Here is an 18,380-nt window from a genome sequence, read left to right on the forward strand (position 1 = left end):
TCATTTCCTATATAAACAAAACCTAGTTAAATGATAAAAAAAATTTTTTTATATTTGCTGCCACCTCTAGAGGGAGCTTAGGTGCTTACTACATATTGTTTTCACATTACCCTTAACCTTTGTTGAAAATACTGCATACATACAGTTCTCAGTGGCTGTTTCTGGTCGTGTCTGGTCACATGGCACTCAATCAGTGGCCTTATTCTTAACACAAGGAACCATAGTTGCACCAAATTGCCCAATAAATGTGCCAAATTGTGCCACATTTTGGATAGACTTTAGGTGCAGATACATTTGTAAATCTGGGCATGGCTTAGAAGAAAAGGATTGTGGCTTAAGTTGTCAGTGTGGGCCAAAAATTGCACCAAATTTTTGAGTCAAAATAAGCTATCCAATAGGTGGTATCTAACAATGCATCACATTTTTCATCCAGCATGAGTCAGTTTGATTAAATTGTCCTATATTTAGAATGTCTAATCTAAGTTTACATTGTCTAAATGTTAGACAAGATTAGCAAGTCTGCCCCGTGTGTGGTACGTCACTTTAAAGTAAATTGGTGGGCCACCTCTACTTTTTCTAAGGGCCCCTTTACATTGTCTGAAGATGGGAACAGTTCTTTGTTCTCTAAAATTGGCCCTTGTAAAGGTGTTGCCGATCATTGAACAAAATGCAAATAGAAGTAGTTTGCCCCCTATTTATTCAGCATTACGTTGTGTGAAAGGCTGTTAAATCAGTACTGATCATTGTTAATATCATCAATCGGTGAGTGTTATTAGCCCAAGATTGGGGCATGTAAGATCTTAATATTTTAACTTACCATATATTAGGTTTTGTTTTATTTTTTCATCTTTTATCACATGCACAAAGAACTGAACATAAAAAGAACTAATTATTTTTCGCAGTGCAGTCTGTACCTTAAGATTCTAAATTTGAAGAATGCAGAATATAGGACATGGTAAATTTACATAAATGTAACCATTTGTTTATGTTCCTTTCATGAGGCATGTTAATGAGCAATTATTATTCTAAAAGAAGCAGAATTAGAATGAAGCTCTGTTTTTCTAATATGGGCTTCTGAATATAGCAGTCTATAATTCAGATCTGTAATCTCTAATTTGTAAAGGCAGTGATGTTTTTTCAGGTGAAGAAATGGTTACGCACAGCAGATAAGTCCTTCTCTTTCCTTTTGTACCGCTCAATGTAGCAGTGCATTGCAGGCCCCTGTGGCAGGGAATGGATTTAAAGTGTGGTTTCACATACTTGGTCCAATAAATCTCTTTGAACAAATTGCCATGACTTTGCCATTTTCATCCTGATCACATACTTCATCATCAAAGCCCCCAGGAGCCCTCAAATAAAAATTGATGCACATACAGTCACTTATGAGTGAATTTTCTAGCAAGTGCTTAATATCTCAGCTCTGATCACTACAACTTTGCAGATGATTAACAAAGCAGCGTGTAATGAAGAAAACATAGCGAGTTCTTCTGTTTTCACACTACCATTTTATGACTGATACTGATGATGACATTGACAAATGAAAATTCATCTCTCTCCTCCTGCGGGAAAATCTCGTAGATACAGTTTAAATCAACCTGATATTCTCTTTTTCTCTTGATCCTCAGTGAACTCCAGCATTTCTCCGGTCCATTTGTGGACTCAGAAGCTCAATATTTTAGAGATACATATGTGGTCCATAATGATACATATATGTGGTCCATGAAGTACCCACATTGATTGTTGGGTTTTCTAGATTAATGCTCTATAAGTACTATGTTTACCTAGCATGATAGAGAGATAGATATATATATATATATATATATATATATATATATATATATATATATATATATATAACACAGAAAAAACTGCGGCACTCCTTAAAGTAGAAAAATGTGCAATTTATTCACACATGTCAGCAGAGACAACGTTTCGGTTCTCTCTCAGAACCTTTTTCAAGTCACTTGACTTGAAAAAGGTTCTGAGAGAGAACCGAAACGTTGTCTCTGCTGACATGTGTGAATAAATTGCACATTTTTCTACTTTAAGGAGTGCCGCAGTTTTTTCTGTGTTATATTGCTGGTCCTGGATCGAGGGATCACTGCGGGCACCGCTACAGCTTCAGCTGCATACTAAGGAGTGCTGCCTGACCTTTTGTTATGGATATATATATATATATATATATCTATTTATATATATACCTATCTATATCTCTATCAAATTTTTTTTTTTTCTTTTTTTTTTTTTCAAGCTAGGTTCTAACAAGTGAATGACCAGTTGATGCTTGCATGTCATTGACCCTTAAATTATATTTATAGAATATACTTTTCAAAAATGTGTGAGACGCACTAACATAAAATTAGATTGAATGTAGAAGATGATGATGATTTGATCATTTTCACCCCTTTGTGACCCTGGATTTGTGTGATGGTCAATACAGTCTTTGTTTTAGGTTGTTTGTTTGATTTCAGAGCAACATGGTAATTGTGCAATGGAGCACGTTCATTTTACTACAATCTTTTCCTTTTTCACCCTGGTTTGGACCTTTTTTAAGGTGATTCAACCATAGAGATTTTTCTTTTTCTCCTTTCTCTTGGCTCAAGATGTCCTCAGTTGAGTAGTGCAAGATGAGCAGTTTTGAAAAGTAAAACTGTCCTGTGTTGTGAGCAACACAACTTTTTTTTTTTTTTCCCCACAAAGGCTTGGTCATCTCATACCACTCTCTTTAGGATTTGAACAAATGGATTGACTGGCTACTGCCCTGGCTCAATTGAGTCACAGAAGGTGTAGGGGCACCAGTCCAAATATCTTGTGTACCATGGCTTTCCATTATTGAAGCACTAAAACAGCATACACATACAGCAGGTAATGAACCTTAATATCTTTGCCGACATTATCATCACTCTGTCCCTAATGGAGCTCACAATCTAATTTCCTTATCAGTGTGTCTTTGGAGTGTAGGAGACCATACAAACTCCATGCAGATTTTGTCTTTGGTTGGATTCGAACCTAGGACTCCAGTGCTGCAAGACACTAGTGCTAACCACTGAGCCTCCGTGCTGTCCACAATCCAGTTGAAAAATAACCTGACTGTACATGCACCTTCCATGTAAATAGTTTTTTTTTATCTTACTGACCCCACCACCCTCCATTGTTAGTGTCAACTGTATGAACAAGCTGACATCTTCAAAAATGTCAATGAGCTATTATGTTTTTTTTTTTTCCACCTTACAATCCTAATAACTTGTGTTCCCGTTTTAAATTTCAAAAGTTTATCTGTTAAGTTGATAATCATGAGCCATATTGTCTTGGTCAAGATTGACACCTCCTTTTCTTATATCTGGACCTTTTAGTAGTTTTTATTTATGGCACAAACTATAATGACCTTTCTTATAGTTGTGGCTTAACAAGTCACACATAAAAGTTGCTTCAGGGTTCATGAACATTTCAGTGTCTGAAAATGGTTAATATTACTCTATTATTTTTACACATGAAGGCCAGGGATCTTTATAAAACTTTGGTGAAAAGTACAATTACTGGAATGTGTGAGAACTTGTGCTCTTTTGTTAGTAGACAACAAAGTCAAAATGACCAATGTTTAACGAGTGAGTGACCCGTTACTCAGGATCACTGACCTGAAGAAAGTAATTTCCCGTCCCTCAATGCTCAATCTCAGTGTGTGTTTAACATAAAGTGACTAATGTAGGACTTTGTAGGCCACTAGGCTTATATCTACTTTACCAGTTTATGACCCTTCTGTTTATCTTCTGTAGAGTGAGGTCGTAGATTGCTATTGTTTTTTGGGTAATTTTGAAGGAAATGAAATTTATATATAGTTGATTTTATTTTCCTTTTTTTTTACATTCTCCCGTTGTGATGATAAATGCCTGCACCTGACTTAACTCCTCAATCCACTAGACATGATGGAACATCAAGTTTTGTAAACTAATTCTTGCCCAATGTGGTGGAAGTGAACTGATTAGAAAATATAGACCATCAAATAGTTGGTTAGAAAGAAACACATTAATATAGTTGTTATAATTATGCATTCCACTGATGCATCTCATAAAGAGAAGTTTACATTAAGTGTCTGAAATGTTCCACCTCAATGAACAGAGTTAATTTACTAATCCAAATTAACTACTTGACAAATGGCTACACAAAAATAAAATCATGTCATCAGAAAAGATATAGCATTTTGGGCATTCTTTGTTTCAAAAATAGTTCCTTTTTTTGTTGTCATATTTTGCAAAGATATTGTGGTTGAGCAATATAATGAACTAGAAGTTTACAAATTTCTGCAGTAAAGATACTTCCAGGTGTTAACTGTAGCAGTTGTCTGACTGTCCAATCAGTGATGTGGTGCACAGACCCCCCCCCCCTTCCCCCACACTGGTAACACCCATCTGTACCTTTATTGCAAGATGCTGGCAATTCTAGTACAAATAATAGAGGACTGGCACAAGATCATAGGACAGATGGTTCAGAATATTGCTTGGGGAATGTAAGTGGTTAGTAAAACGGATATGTCAGGAGCGATGACAGATCCTCTTTAATATGCACAAGTCATCGAAATGAGATTATGCAAGTAATTGGCATAAACAGTTATGGAATAGTTAAGGACGTTTTCTGTTTAAAGTCAATCCTTTTTGGAATGCAGATGTCATAGTGGTCAGCCGATAACAGCAGATCTGCCTGTAGGCACCACTGGCAAACAGCTAACCTCTGTTTGGATAGATATTTCCCCCTTTAATGTAGTTTAATTACATGGTGGTCATATAGAGGATTATATATCTATATCTTTAATCTCTATATGCCCTAAAAGAGGCATGGTTCGGTGTTGTCTACCCCATTGAGAGGAAATCTGACCATAACCTGTATCAAAACATTTGTCTCATGAGAAATAACTTTTCACATATGACCTTTTGTTTCGATTGTGCTTTCTATAGTCAATATGAGTTGCATATGCTTAATCCTTCAAAAAACCAGAACAGCCCACCACTCAGGACCTTCCACCTGTTACCCAGAGTGAAGAACAAGTGGCCCTAGCTCTGGCACACTTTGTCCATCTGATCATTACATCAATGGCCTACATGTATGCCCACCTGAAACCAACTAGGTAATTGTAGCTGTTCAACTGAGGTTTTCAAATGACAATCCCATGGTGATCCGATCCAACTGATTGCCGGACCAGCTTCAATTGAAAATGTATTTGTTTTGATGAGGACCCACTTGGCAACAAGCTCTAACTTATTTCAAAAGTAGTGTTGACTGGTATGTGTTTAGTTTTACAGATTTTTATTTATTTTTGTGCTCAGACAATTTGTCCCGTGAAAATAAAACTGTTCCATTCACCATAAATATAGTAACATGAAGTTCTTTGGGCTGCTTGCCTGTCTCTAGTGCTGAGCAATTTATCTTATCTTAGCATTGTAAAAAAAAATGCCAATTTCCTTAAATAGTGGTTTCCTTGAGGCAGTATACTGTTGTACTGTTCCTCCTGGGTTGTCTGCCTTGATCTTGTTTTTCCTGCTCACATCCAATCTTGTCAGTGGTCCTCAGAGAGTTTTGAGATAAATTTGAAAATTGTTACGCCATAGATCCTCTACAAGAACAGAGAATCTCTCTAGGAAATTCTAGACCACGTATCTCTAAAGAGAATCCTTACACTCATATCATACTCATTAAATATTTTTGCAACTCCTCTAAACTGCTCAGGGCAATGAATATTTAAGTTACATAAAGTTATATAATATGCTCTTAGGTTATATCTTTTTGGAATATACTATGTTGACATCTCATATCTTGCCTGCCTGACTCTATCTATTATACAATTTAATTATGAGTGATCCAGTCCCTTATTCCAGTCTGAGCCAGTGATCGGTTTTCTTGGATGGAGTCTTGTACCTTGTATATATTTGTCAGTCTGAATGTCATGCAATTTAGGGCTCACGATCCACATTTTTGGCTGATGCGGATCCATCTGGAAGTCTGGCCCGCAAACATAAAAAATAGAACATGTTCTATTTTTGTGGACAAGAATGGGACCGTTCTACAGAGAGCAGTACGTTCCATTCCACAAAAATGTGTAATGCACCCGGCTGGTGTCTGTCTTTTGCGGATGCGAAATTTGTGGACTACAAATGACAGCGCCCTTGTGCATGAGCCCTTAATCTGGAAATTGGAAATGTAAGTCTATCTCTATTCCCATTCTTATAAAAGGCATCTAAATGGGTTGTGCTCCCAACATCTCTACATATAGAGGGACCCACGGTTATGCAGTTTGAGACTAAAGTGAGGGGGAGCAATATCTCGATAGGTAAATATATGGGATGTTAAATGGATATACTCATTTCTGAATGTTGTGGCATATCAGTAGGATATGCCAGAACATTTTGGTCAGGGGTTGACCTCCGCTGATTCTATTAACATAGGAACTAAGGTCCAGTGAGCAATTTTACCAAGTAGTGTATAGCAGGTCCCTGCACAGGGATGGGGTCACAGCACTAGTTTCACTAGGAGATCCTGTCAGTTGGAACCCACCAATCAGAAAGTGATATCATATCCTAGTGAACTTCCCTAACTTTCTTTGCTTAACATTGGTGGTAAGGCTCCATTATGGGAAATAATGGGCCAGATTTACCAATGCTATAGATGACGCAAGCTTATGCTTGATTTACACGTCAATGTTTGGTCCGTGTTTTCTATCAGTGATTTTGAGCCAAAACCTTGTGTGGCTCTAAACAAAGAACAGGGGTAGATCTTTCCCTTATACCTGGTGTCTGTGAAGCCTCCACTCCTGGTTCTGGCTCACAATCACTGATGGAAATCACTGACTTATGAATGAGGCTTTAGACAGGCCTCCACCAAATATATCACAGTAGCTCAAGCTGGGTGATTAAATCTTGTTCGGGGATAGACATTTTTCTTTGACTTTATACTATTAGTTGGCCTACTTTGAGACAGATTTTTACACCACTTTATGCTAAGCCCTACCTCATGTATGTTTGAAAAAAGTGTAAAGACCCTGGATTTTCCAAATTCCACTATTTTCTACAACTTTTTAGACCGATTTGTCACATACACTTTAGTACATTTGGGCTAATAAGTTTTCCCCTTTATTGTACCCCATCTGTACAATAAAAACATGCACTTTGTATAAGATGTCTGTGAAGGTTCTCATTTATCCAGGTCATGGTATATCTGTAAAAAAATAAATCAAGGCAACTGGACGTACTGTAGATTTCTTGAAAATGTTTCACTCGTTCTTCCAACGAGCTTTCTCAATTCTGAGTGACTGTACAAAAATTCTGGGAATAAATGTGTAACTGAATCAACATCTGGTAATTATACCCAGCATTGGGTTAAACATGTTTATTTCATTATCCTAATTGGAGTCAGTAGGTGATAAAGACTTCCCAGAAAAAGGTGTCAAGGCAGCATTGTATGTGGCAGACAATAGATGTCTAACCCCCCCACCTCTATTCAAGCTTGGCTTCTCTATTTTTACATAGATGGCCTCCTTCACGCCTCGTTTGTACTAATCGGCCTCCTTATCCAAAACACGTACTTGACTGTCTTCAAAGGTGTGACCTGTAACTTTTTAGATGTAAGTACACAGCTGAATCTTGACCAGAGGTTTTGGCTCTTCTATGCTGAGCCATACGCTGATGTAGTTGTTTTGTTTCGCCGATATACAGTTCTGAGCATTCCTCATTGCACTGGACTGCGTACACAATGTTGTCCATCTTGTGTTTAGGCGTTGGGTCTTTGGGGTGAACCAGTTGTTGCCTCAGTGTGTTGCTGGTTTTAAAGTAAACAGGAATGTGATGTTTATTAAAAATCCTTTTGAGTTTCTCAGACACCCCAGCTACATATGGGATAACCATATTCTTGCATCTGTCATGCTTCTCGCCCTCACTGGTAGTCTTGGTACTCTTTCTGCTCCTTCCTTCTGTTTTGACAAAGGCCCAAACTGGATACCCACAAGTTTTAAGTGCCCCTCTGAGGTGTTTGAGTTCCTTCACCTTGGCCTCTGTGCTGGTGGGGATTTTCTCTGCCCGGTGGTGTAGAGTCTGGATGACTCCCAGTTTGTGGACTAGAGGATGGTGGGAATCAAATAGCAGGTACTGGTCTGTGTGTGTTGGTTTTCGATAGACCTCTATTCCCAGCTTCCTTCCCTCTTCCACTGTTATAAGACAGTCCAGAAATGCCAGTTTGTTGTTCTGCATATCTTCCCGCGTGAAATTGATGTTATGATCCACTGAGTTGATGTGGTCTGTGAAAGCCTGTAAATCTTGTTTATAAAGTTTAACCCAAGTGTCATCCACATATCTGAACCAATGACTCAGTGTAATTCCCTTGAAAGTGGTCAGGGCTTTCCTTTCTACTTGCTCCATATACATATAAGATGTATTGAACACTCCGGTAATGAATGCTTGGTTGGATCACCTAATTGGACATTGTTCTCAGGAATCCATGTATAAGGAAATTTGTGTGTTCACATTATGCGTTAAACCATCTATACTTGCGTCTTATAGATTTTTATTTGGACATCATTGTTGGCTGAAGTAGATTTGATCAACTTATCTATGTGTTACAGTTGTCTCAGCTTCTATTGATTTTTAGCTCTCTACACATGTATACACTTATTGAGTGAATTAACACCATTCTATTGCAGACTATATATCCTTACATATCATTTGTGCTTACACAAGCAGCATAAAGCCAAGACTTTCTTGAGAAGATGCATTGTCTACTCAAGTTCTATTTTCCAGCTGATGGAACAGATTTCCATTGCTTGTGTGAGCAATTGTTTTGTTGCATGAATGGCCAAATTATTGATCCAGCAATTATCAGCACTGAGGTGTAGTCGCCTTTACTTTCGAAAGAAGCTCTTGTTGGGTTAGGTTAACTCTTTGTAGCGTTTTGAGGGAACTTTGCTCTCGTCATCCTCCCTCCTCCTGCTGCCTTTTATAATCTGCCCGCCCGTGTCTATAGTATTTGACTAAAGTGAAATATCTTCAATGACAGACACAAATATAAATTATTTTTTTCCTGTAAACTGTGCACGTTTGCCTTTTATTGGCTAACTGATGTATAGGATATCCAGGCTTGCAAAAACACTTATGTCTTGAAAGCTTTTATCTGTAAACATGAAGCAGCCAACTGAAGAAAGCATCCGTGCCATAGTGAAAGCAGGCATCTGTGAATATCCATAAACATCTGTTACTTAATACAGGTATCCTCTCTGCCTGAGACAAATGACCAGAGCTTGGATCGCGTGGGCATTCGCATCCAGAGACTTCAGGGGACTAGGATTTGACTGTAATCTCAAAAGTGTTATTGATGTTGTGATTTTACAGAATTGAAATGGCGCTCGGCATTAGCAGAGAGGCCATCAGAGGATGTCAATGTGTTTACAATGAGGCTTAGAGTGTTTTGAGAATTCTTAACCGATTCCTCAAAAATGAAAAGCCTAAGCCTGCACCTTTAGCAGCTGATGCAGGACTACATGGTTCAGTATATTGTGAAATTATATATCGGTGTGTACAAGTCACTGATGTGACAATTGTTTGTTCACATAATTGAGTATAAAATATAAATTAATGTGACTCTTTAGTGCTGTCCTTCGCTATCTCTTGCAGTCCCTAAAGAATCTATGGAGGGGGAGCATGCATTCTTAACCAGCCACTTTTTTCATATGGGGCAACAGACTTCCATTCTTGTGATCACAGAGCCCAAACTGATCAGATGCTTTCCCCTCTCCTGTGGAAAGGACATATATTGATTTAGTGGCACAAACCCTTTAAAGGGGTATCCTGTGAATTCACAACTATATATAGATAGATATGTCAGGAAAAAAGTTTGTTTGTGGGTAGCAGCTCAACTGCACTTTCCAGTATGCATTTCAAATGGCTCTTCCTCCCCTTCATTGAGAATAGTCCTTCACATATAGCTTCAGAGATGCATATAATATGTAATGCCCTCACAATTTCCATCTTTGCTGTCTTCAGATATATATGGCTATGTATTTCTATGTATTTTAATGAAGGAATTAATGATTGGTGTCTGGGTCATTTTACAGTAAGATACAGAGATGTTAGTCCACCTCTGGCAGATAAGGTTGCCCAGAAGGATAAACGGAAGGGGACGCTACTAGAAAGGAGAATATAATGCATATAAAAAAAAACATTTTTGCAGTAGTTCATAGTAATACTTTTTGTGGATGAACCCTTTAAGCAATCAGACATTTTTCTTGTTTTTTTTTAAAGGGAAGAATGGTGCTGCATGTAGTGTTACTCTAGTTTTCAAATCTGAAGTAATTTAAAGGGGGTTTCCCATCATATAGCAATATGCCCCCATTGTCTGATCGGTGCGGGTCCCAGAGGTGGAGAACAGAGCAGGGAAATGAATGAAGGGCGCACTGCGCATGTTCAGCCATCCTCCATTCATTTCAATGGGGCCACCAAAAATAGCCGAGCATTGGCTCGGCTATTTCCATCTGCCCCATAGAAATGAATGGGAGCAGGGGCCGCGCGTGTGCGGTGCGCTCGGATTCACTTGTATGGGAGCAGCGATTAGTGGTGGACGGACCCCAGGAATCCTGGGGTCCTCCAGTCACAGCTCTCCCCGCTTAGTTCTCCTTGTAGGTGCGGTTCCCAGAGGTGGGATATGCACCAATCGGACAATGAGGGCATATCCTAGCAATATGCCCCCATTGTATGTGATGGAAATACCCCTTTAAGACAGTGGCACCTCAGAGTCAAATGTCAAAGGAGCCTAAAGCTGACCATGTGAATTAGCGTGGAGTCCACTGCTGCCAGATAATCTGTTGGTGACTTATCTCCCCTTATACATGTTAAAATCCAAAAGGCCAATCCTTCTTTTCCTGAACATTTGCTGTCTGGTCAGGAGGCCCCATACACATTAGATGGTCAACTGAAATTGGTGGGTTCAGTCGGCATTAATATAACACATAACATTTACAACATGACAACCGCTCCTGCAGAGTCAGATGAAGATTTCTGGAGCTGCTGGGAAAAACATTTCAGACACATTTAACTCTTTGTTCTTTTCATACAGTGTTCAAATATATGTGCCACATGATGCATAAAGATGGCCATACAAATTAGACAGGACTAGGTTGAAAGTTAAACAATGGTTGAACAAATGATCATCTAGTGAATGATGGTTTCACAGACACAGCCATACATAGTTTAGTCTACATCTGCCATTACAGTTGTTCCGACTGGTCATACATGTTCAATGAAACTGGCCAATCGATGAAAGCTCTCTTTCTGGGAATGTTCTTTCCAAGAATGATATACTGTATCTTTCATGGATGATCTTTCATTCAGCAAAAGATCTGACTACCAAGCAAACATTTCAAAGACGGCTGACTTCTTTTCTGTCCCTAATGGCAGGCTAAAACGTTTGTTTGTTAAATTTCACCTGACAAACTACTGTTTTGGTTGAAATTGTCTATATTTCTTAATGTTAGACTAATATGCATGGCCACCTTAAGCAATGACTTTATACAGTGCTTTAAAGCCAGAGTACAAACATCAACTGAGTAGATAAAATGACAGCACGATGTCTATTTAATAGTATCCAATAATAGTACTATACATGGCCCAAATCTGTTTATAGCCTTCACATCTTAAGTTGCCCTACCGCACATGGAGGCCCTTATATAGCAGAGAGCCTGTGTTAGTTACCCCATCTACCAGTACTATATTTTTGATCATTCTGATTTCATGAACAGTTTGTTATAATTCCAGCAGTTTTGTGTGAGTTGGCAAGGTTACCATAGTCAATTTTTAAAAACAAACATTTTATCTAATTGACTTGTGCTGGTTGCAAACACTCATATTCGACTAATTACCTGTAAATATGATCCTACGTCAATAATGCCACCATTGTCTTCTCTTATCGGCATTTAAGCTATAGTCAAAGGACCTCATTCATGTTGACTCTTCATTATCTCTTGATGTGTTCGTTTGAGGTGGATTACGTTAAGGGCATTCAAAGGTCCTTGGAGAGGAGAACAGGGTTGAGGTTGTTCTGTATTAAAAAAGAAATATCTATTTTATCGATCCCTATTTTCTATACTTCATGCATACATTGTGTGGTGGTTTCTGTAGAAACCAACCTTAACACCTTCTCTAACAAAAGATTAGGACTCAAACATTATCATTATTCTATTACAAATAATTTCCTGTAACATGATGTTGTTCTGGTTGCCATGTAATTTTTTTATCATTAACAGTATGCAGGATCTTCAATTTATATGCCAAAAATAGCATGCAGTAGAAACCTTATATTGTCTTTCTTGACTAAGGTACCTAAAATCTCGACAAAGACATCTAATAGAAATGACTTTTTAACATATTGCATATGTATCATACTAGGCTGTTATTACTTTGTATCTTAATGAGTTCTAAGTTGTAACAGAGTCTTCACTTGTCTTCTGCAGTTACCTCATCGTCGAGTGACGTTTTCCACATCCAATCAAGCACCTGACATCCAAGACCCATCTCAGCACAGTTACTATGACAGCGGCCTAGAGGAGTCAGAGACCCCAAGTAGCAAGTCATCTTCTGGTCCAAGAATAGGGCCATTGGCTCTCCCAGAAGACCACTATGAGCGAACCACCCCTGATGGTAGCATCGGTGAGATGGAACATCCTGAAACTGGTAAGAGAAGAAATCATAAGGAAGATCCAAGTGCCATTGTCTAGTGTTGCCTCATCACCAGACATCATGCTTCTGGCAGTGTTTGTCTTTTAACATGTGTCGTATCTATTCTTTATAGTTAGGTCAAGCACATGTTGTTTTTTTTTTGTTTTGTTTTGTTTTTTGGGAGTTGAGAATGAATCTTAGAAGTGCAAAATAATTCTCACTATGCCTTCATATGGATAGTGCTGCAACGCAACCTAGGCATGAAAGATTATATAGTATATAGGTAGATCCTTTGAATTTTTCATATCCTCCTGTTGGACTTGTTATACAGTACTAGTTAACAAGTAATTAGCCAGTTTTTACATGTTTTTTGATCCATAAGATACTGTTGATAGTTTTATAGATAATTAAACTTGTAGTGACCGCTTAGAAGAACCAGGTGCCCATTAAATAGCAGCTATGGTAAAGGCCTTCTCCTGGTCTTCATGTTGTCCACTGTTCCTATAAATTGGTTAGGGACAAGAACCAAACTGAATTAGTAAGTGTTTTGGGTTAATCCATGAGGCACAACCAAATATCTTTCATATGTAAAATAGCAGATATCTCAATTTTCCATGTATAATTCCTCAGGATAGTCCTCTAAATTGCCCATGTACACAAATTCATGTGTTTCCGTTGTGGCTATTCTCATAATGGCATCATCTGTTAAAATAAATAAATAATAAAATAATAAAAAAAATATAATATATAATCTGAGATTCCAGGCTACAAATATAGTAATAGCAGTGATCCAATGGATCCTATTGTTTTGTTATTTTACAAATAGCAAATGTTCTGCAGAATTTGTAAATGGTTTGCATTCAATCTATACGCTAAAGGAAGTCTAATAATTAGTTTTCCATGTCCCACACATCTGCACTATATAGAAGCTCTGCATAATGCTGCAGCCTTATAAATGGCATTAACCCCCTACTTCAAATTGATGTAACTGATGTTAACAAGCCATATTTGATTATCTCTGAAATGGAACATTCAGTTTCTATGTTGTAAAATGTAAACTAGTGGTTTTGGAAATATTAGATGCAAGGAAGTGGCAATGGACAGTTAATATATGGCCTGCTGTATGGTGACCTGACCTTCTAGTATTGCTGTATCTTTATGGAAAATGTATTCTGAAGAGTAATACTGGCTCCTCTTTAGTGATGAGCAGTATAGGCAATATTCGTATTCGCGATATATCCCACATTTTTAGCCCAATATTCGCCGTAAATGCTAGAATTTGTGATTTCCAGTCATTATTTTCTTGATTGCGAAAATCGGCAATGTAATGTATTTGCAATAAAAATTTGTGATTTTGAATATTTGCGATCAACACTAGTAAGATAGGCAACTTTCCTATTGGTTGCTAAAGATATTGCAGCCTTCTCATTGGCCCACAAGCAAGAAGCAGTGAGGGATCATGGGTACTGATGAAGAAAAACTAGATCTGCTCAACTCCTTCTGATACATAATATGCAGCTTGCCGATCAGATACCATGCTCGGCAGTTGCCTGCTGTCTGCCTGTGTAAAGTGGCCTTAAAGGGGTTTTCCGGGAAAAGTAAATATTAAAGAGGCTTTGTTACCATTGGCATAACAGTATGAATTTCTCCAGAACAATGTCCCTGGTTTAATGGGGTTGATCATGGTAACAAAGCCTCTTTAATATTTACTTTTCCCGGAAAGTCTGGTTGCCATATTAACTTCCACCCTTCCTAGCGGATTCCGAAGGAGTCTGGAGATGCCCAATTCACATTAGTTCATTGGTAAATCACTTTTTTTTTTTTAAATCAATATTGTGGCTATCGGTCTTAAAGGAACACTCCATAAATGACAAATACTATTACCTAGTGTAGGGCCTGGAGAAGAGCTGTGTGACATCTACATTTGCTGCTCTTTCAGTCATGCTCTGCCCCCTTAGGTCCTGCACTAGGCCTCACACAGCGTATCTATTTTTTTTTCCGGCAGTATTCGTTGTAACAAAGTCCAAGTCAAACTATAAGATTCTTTGTAATATCAGGGTTATTCCCATCAAAATGTCTGATAGTTGCGGGTGCCACCTATGCTTAGAACTGATCTTGCAAAAAGTCCCGGAGGGCGGACCGCTCTCCTTACATTCCTATGAGTGCCAAAAATGGCATTTAAGTGATTTTTTTTTTTTTTTTAGAATAACCCTTTAAGAGAATTTTTACGGATGGATTTTAAATGGAAAAAGGTTCTTGAGGTCTAAGCTTCAAAGGTCCAATGGACTTGTACCAGGAAATATATATTTACATGCTACGGGTGCATCAGAACGCAAGAATCGTGTAAATAGAAGTATTGATATATAACATAAGCAATATTTTTACAGATATGTTTAAAAAAATCCATTCCAAAGTGCAATAAGTGCATATACTGTTCACTACAGTGTAATAGATAAGGTGAATAACCAAAATATATGCCAGTTATTGTAATCGGCCACAATTAACCTGATTCAGTGAAGAAATATACTTATTACAGAGTGCATCAGAACTCAAGAACCCCGTAAATATAACTTGGATGCATCCACCCCTACCAAACTTTTCCTCTTGATCTATAGGTCTAATGTGTGTATAAACCTCAAACACTACCCCCATCCATGACAAGACTGTGGGTAGTCTTATACCTCTTAATCTTTTCCCTAGCAGCATGGATGTTACATGCTTATTACTACGGCAGTCTTAGTGCTCATTTAATTCATAACCTGGTTTTACCTAATAAGACCTGTATTGCATTCCAGGGAAAACCTCTGAATGTACAGTATTACACAAACGCATCTGTCCTTAATGAGGGACATCTCTTTAAGCCGATCCTTTAGGACTTCCACACCCCAATTATAAATAGGAAGCATCAGGCATAGCACACTGGTGTCCATCCATAATCCTAGCTTTATACCTAAAGATTAGTGGGATTTAGCCTTGAATATAGTGATTATCTATGGATTACTTACATTTATCACAAATCTGATGAAAACATGGTTATTTCTGTTGCCATCTGAAAATATATGGTAACGTATTACACACAGGTTTAGAAGACATGGCATATTTAAGATAATATTTCAATAATGAAATTTCTCTATTAGATATTAAATTTACTAAACTGGCAAGCGACCCAGCACTACCCCTAGAATAAACTGCGCTACACCAGTTGTACTTGTTGTACATTATAATGCGAAAAGTAGATGTGGACTGGAGTGATGATCATTATGTCACCTGCATTGAAATGGGTCACCATTTTTTTTTCTCTTCCAGTTATAGGAAATGTATCCTTTTTTTATAATCTTTTTTTATTTTGATTGCAGATTTTATTTTATTTTATTTCCTGAACATGATTATGGGGGCAGCCATCGTGCCAGAGCTGTTCTTAACAGCATTAAGGAAATTGCTTTACGGCAGCCATGTGGTCCATAGACACAATGGTCAGGAGAGGACCTCATTGACTTCTATGGGAGAGTTTTCTGGGCATGTTCTGTGCCCTGTGCAGAAGTAATTGTACAAGGAGAGAATAGATCAGATCTGACAATCGCCTATTGTGAACGTCTTATCTGTAAACAAAGGTGATATATGCCATTTACAGGGCCCTTTACACAGGTCGACAATTGAACAGATTATCGTTGGCGATCATCTTGCGGTGTAACTGCACCACCAATAACCCGATGAACGAGACAAACGCCCGTTCATCGTGTAAGCACAAAAGATCATTGTTTCCCAGTGGCAGATTGTGCTGTGTAAATACGATCTGCTGCCATGAAACAGCGAGTCAGTATGGGGAAGAGCGATGCATTAGTGATCGCTTCTCTCCATACTCTGGAAGAGATCGCTGCATGTAATTGCATTGGTCTTCTCCGCTAACGATCTAGCAGATTGTCAGGAAGGACCGCTTTCTTTTCTGACAATGTGCTAGATCGTCGTCCTGTGTAAAAGGACCTTTAACCTGCCTATAACGATAAGGAGATAACTGCAGTAAAATGATCTGTACAGACCAAGAAATGGCGTCTGTGTGAAAACTGCAGGATTGTTTTTTTTTTGTTTTTTTTTATATATAGATATTGACATGGGAAAAATAAAAATAACCACCAAAAATTCTTTAAAAATGTGTTTTAAAATAAAATGTGATTTAAAAAACATGTACCCTACAGGGAAACTCCCTGGGGGTCCGAAGCCCAGGGCGCCGCCTGAGCCCCCTCACAGACAGTGGCTACTAGGTATATAACAATCTGATCTTCTCAAAATTAATTAATGCTAGGCGCATCAGGTACTTAGGCACCTGACCAATAGCCACATTTTCCCTCCTTAAATACAACTATATCGCTGTCCTTAGTATAGTGATAGGGCAGTATTCTATGCTTACTGTGGTGTTTGGTTCTGCGGGGGTGGTATTTTGTGCTACACTATAGTATTGCTGACCCTGCCTACTTCTGTTGTCCTGGGCTACTTGTTGCAGTCGCCAACGATTTGGAGCCTCTGTTTATTTATTTTTCTTTCTAGTTTCACTTTAAGTTCACAGTCAGTTCTTGGTTGTTCAGGATTAGAAAAACATGGCTACCTTCTACCATAACTATGCACTCCCACAGGTTGTGTGGCCTTGTGGCTTAGCCCTATTCACTTTAATGGTGCCCAGGTGCAATTTCAGACATAGATGATGGACAGTTGTGGTGCTGTGTCTGAAAGAGACTTTTTTTTCCTAATTGTGTACAGCCTTTTTGAGGATGGCTTATCCAAGCTCAGATATGGCGACAAGGGCTTGTGTGTTTACATAAATGGGACAAGCTGCAGTACCAGGTACAGCCACATGAGTGAACAATTTGTTGATTCAATTTCAACAATGAAGGAGATTGTGCTAAAAAGTACCATGTTAAAGTCCTGGGGGGGACCCCTTTAACTCAAGGGAGCAACTCTATTATTTGTATGCCCCACCACTCTAAATTTCCTACAGATATCATTCATATTCTAACTAGTCAAACCAGTTTTTATGCGCGACATATTAACACCGTTTTTTTTAAGTTCTCTTAAGTCTGTTATCTCACAAGATATTGATGTTTGAGTACATTCTCCAGCACCACAGGAACCCTACAGATACTATATATATATATATATAGTATCTTATTCATGTATTAGGATACAATATTATTGTTATTCACAATGAGAAACAATCCATTCCCTCCCTCCTCACCAGCCCTTGTCCTCAATCTCCTCTTTCCTTTCCGGATGTATCAGGGCCGCTGTGTCTATCTGCTCTGAGCTTATTCAATTAGAAGCCTCTAGCCCTTGGGGGTATAATTCCATTTTCGGCTGCTGGATCTCCAATATGTGAGGTTATCCCTTGTTAGTTCCCCAATGCGCGCTCCCTCCCTAGCTGTAAATGCATTACCTTGCCATCCCATCTAATCATTTCCCATTAAATGCTGCTAATTGAATCACACTGGTATTAGCTGAAACCATCACCCTGCTCGTGTTTTGTTTCTCTGCTTAATGGAGAAATCTCCAATGACTTAAGGTGCAAAACCTCAACTTATTAGGACTTCTGGGTACAAGAATGCCATTGTTATGCGCTCCAGATTGTTCCTAGGGACTGATGATGAGCATAAGACTGCTGGGTGTGAAAGTGTGAGCCTGGAACAGATCACTGGGTTTATGGAATCA

At 38.4% G+C, this 18,380-nt stretch overlaps 1 protein-coding gene across 9 annotated transcripts in view; it reads left to right on the plus strand.

The window, feature by feature from the left end:
- The window catches only part of PCDH1 (protocadherin 1), a 184,228-nt gene that overhangs the window by 117,718 nt on the left and 48,130 nt on the right, over positions 1-18,380 (plus strand). For all 9 annotated transcript variants that reach the window (XM_044280960.1, XM_044280967.1, XM_044280968.1 and 6 more), the window contains exon 4: positions 12,479-12,698. In XM_044280960.1, the coding sequence (XP_044136895.1) occupies positions 12,479-12,698 (220 nt within the window). The remainder of the gene's footprint in view (positions 1-12,478; positions 12,699-18,380) is intronic.

The sequence above is a fragment of the Bufo gargarizans genome, chromosome 2 (assembly GCF_014858855.1).
Source record: "Bufo gargarizans isolate SCDJY-AF-19 chromosome 2, ASM1485885v1, whole genome shotgun sequence".
Taxonomy (NCBI): domain Eukaryota; kingdom Metazoa; phylum Chordata; class Amphibia; order Anura; family Bufonidae; genus Bufo; species Bufo gargarizans.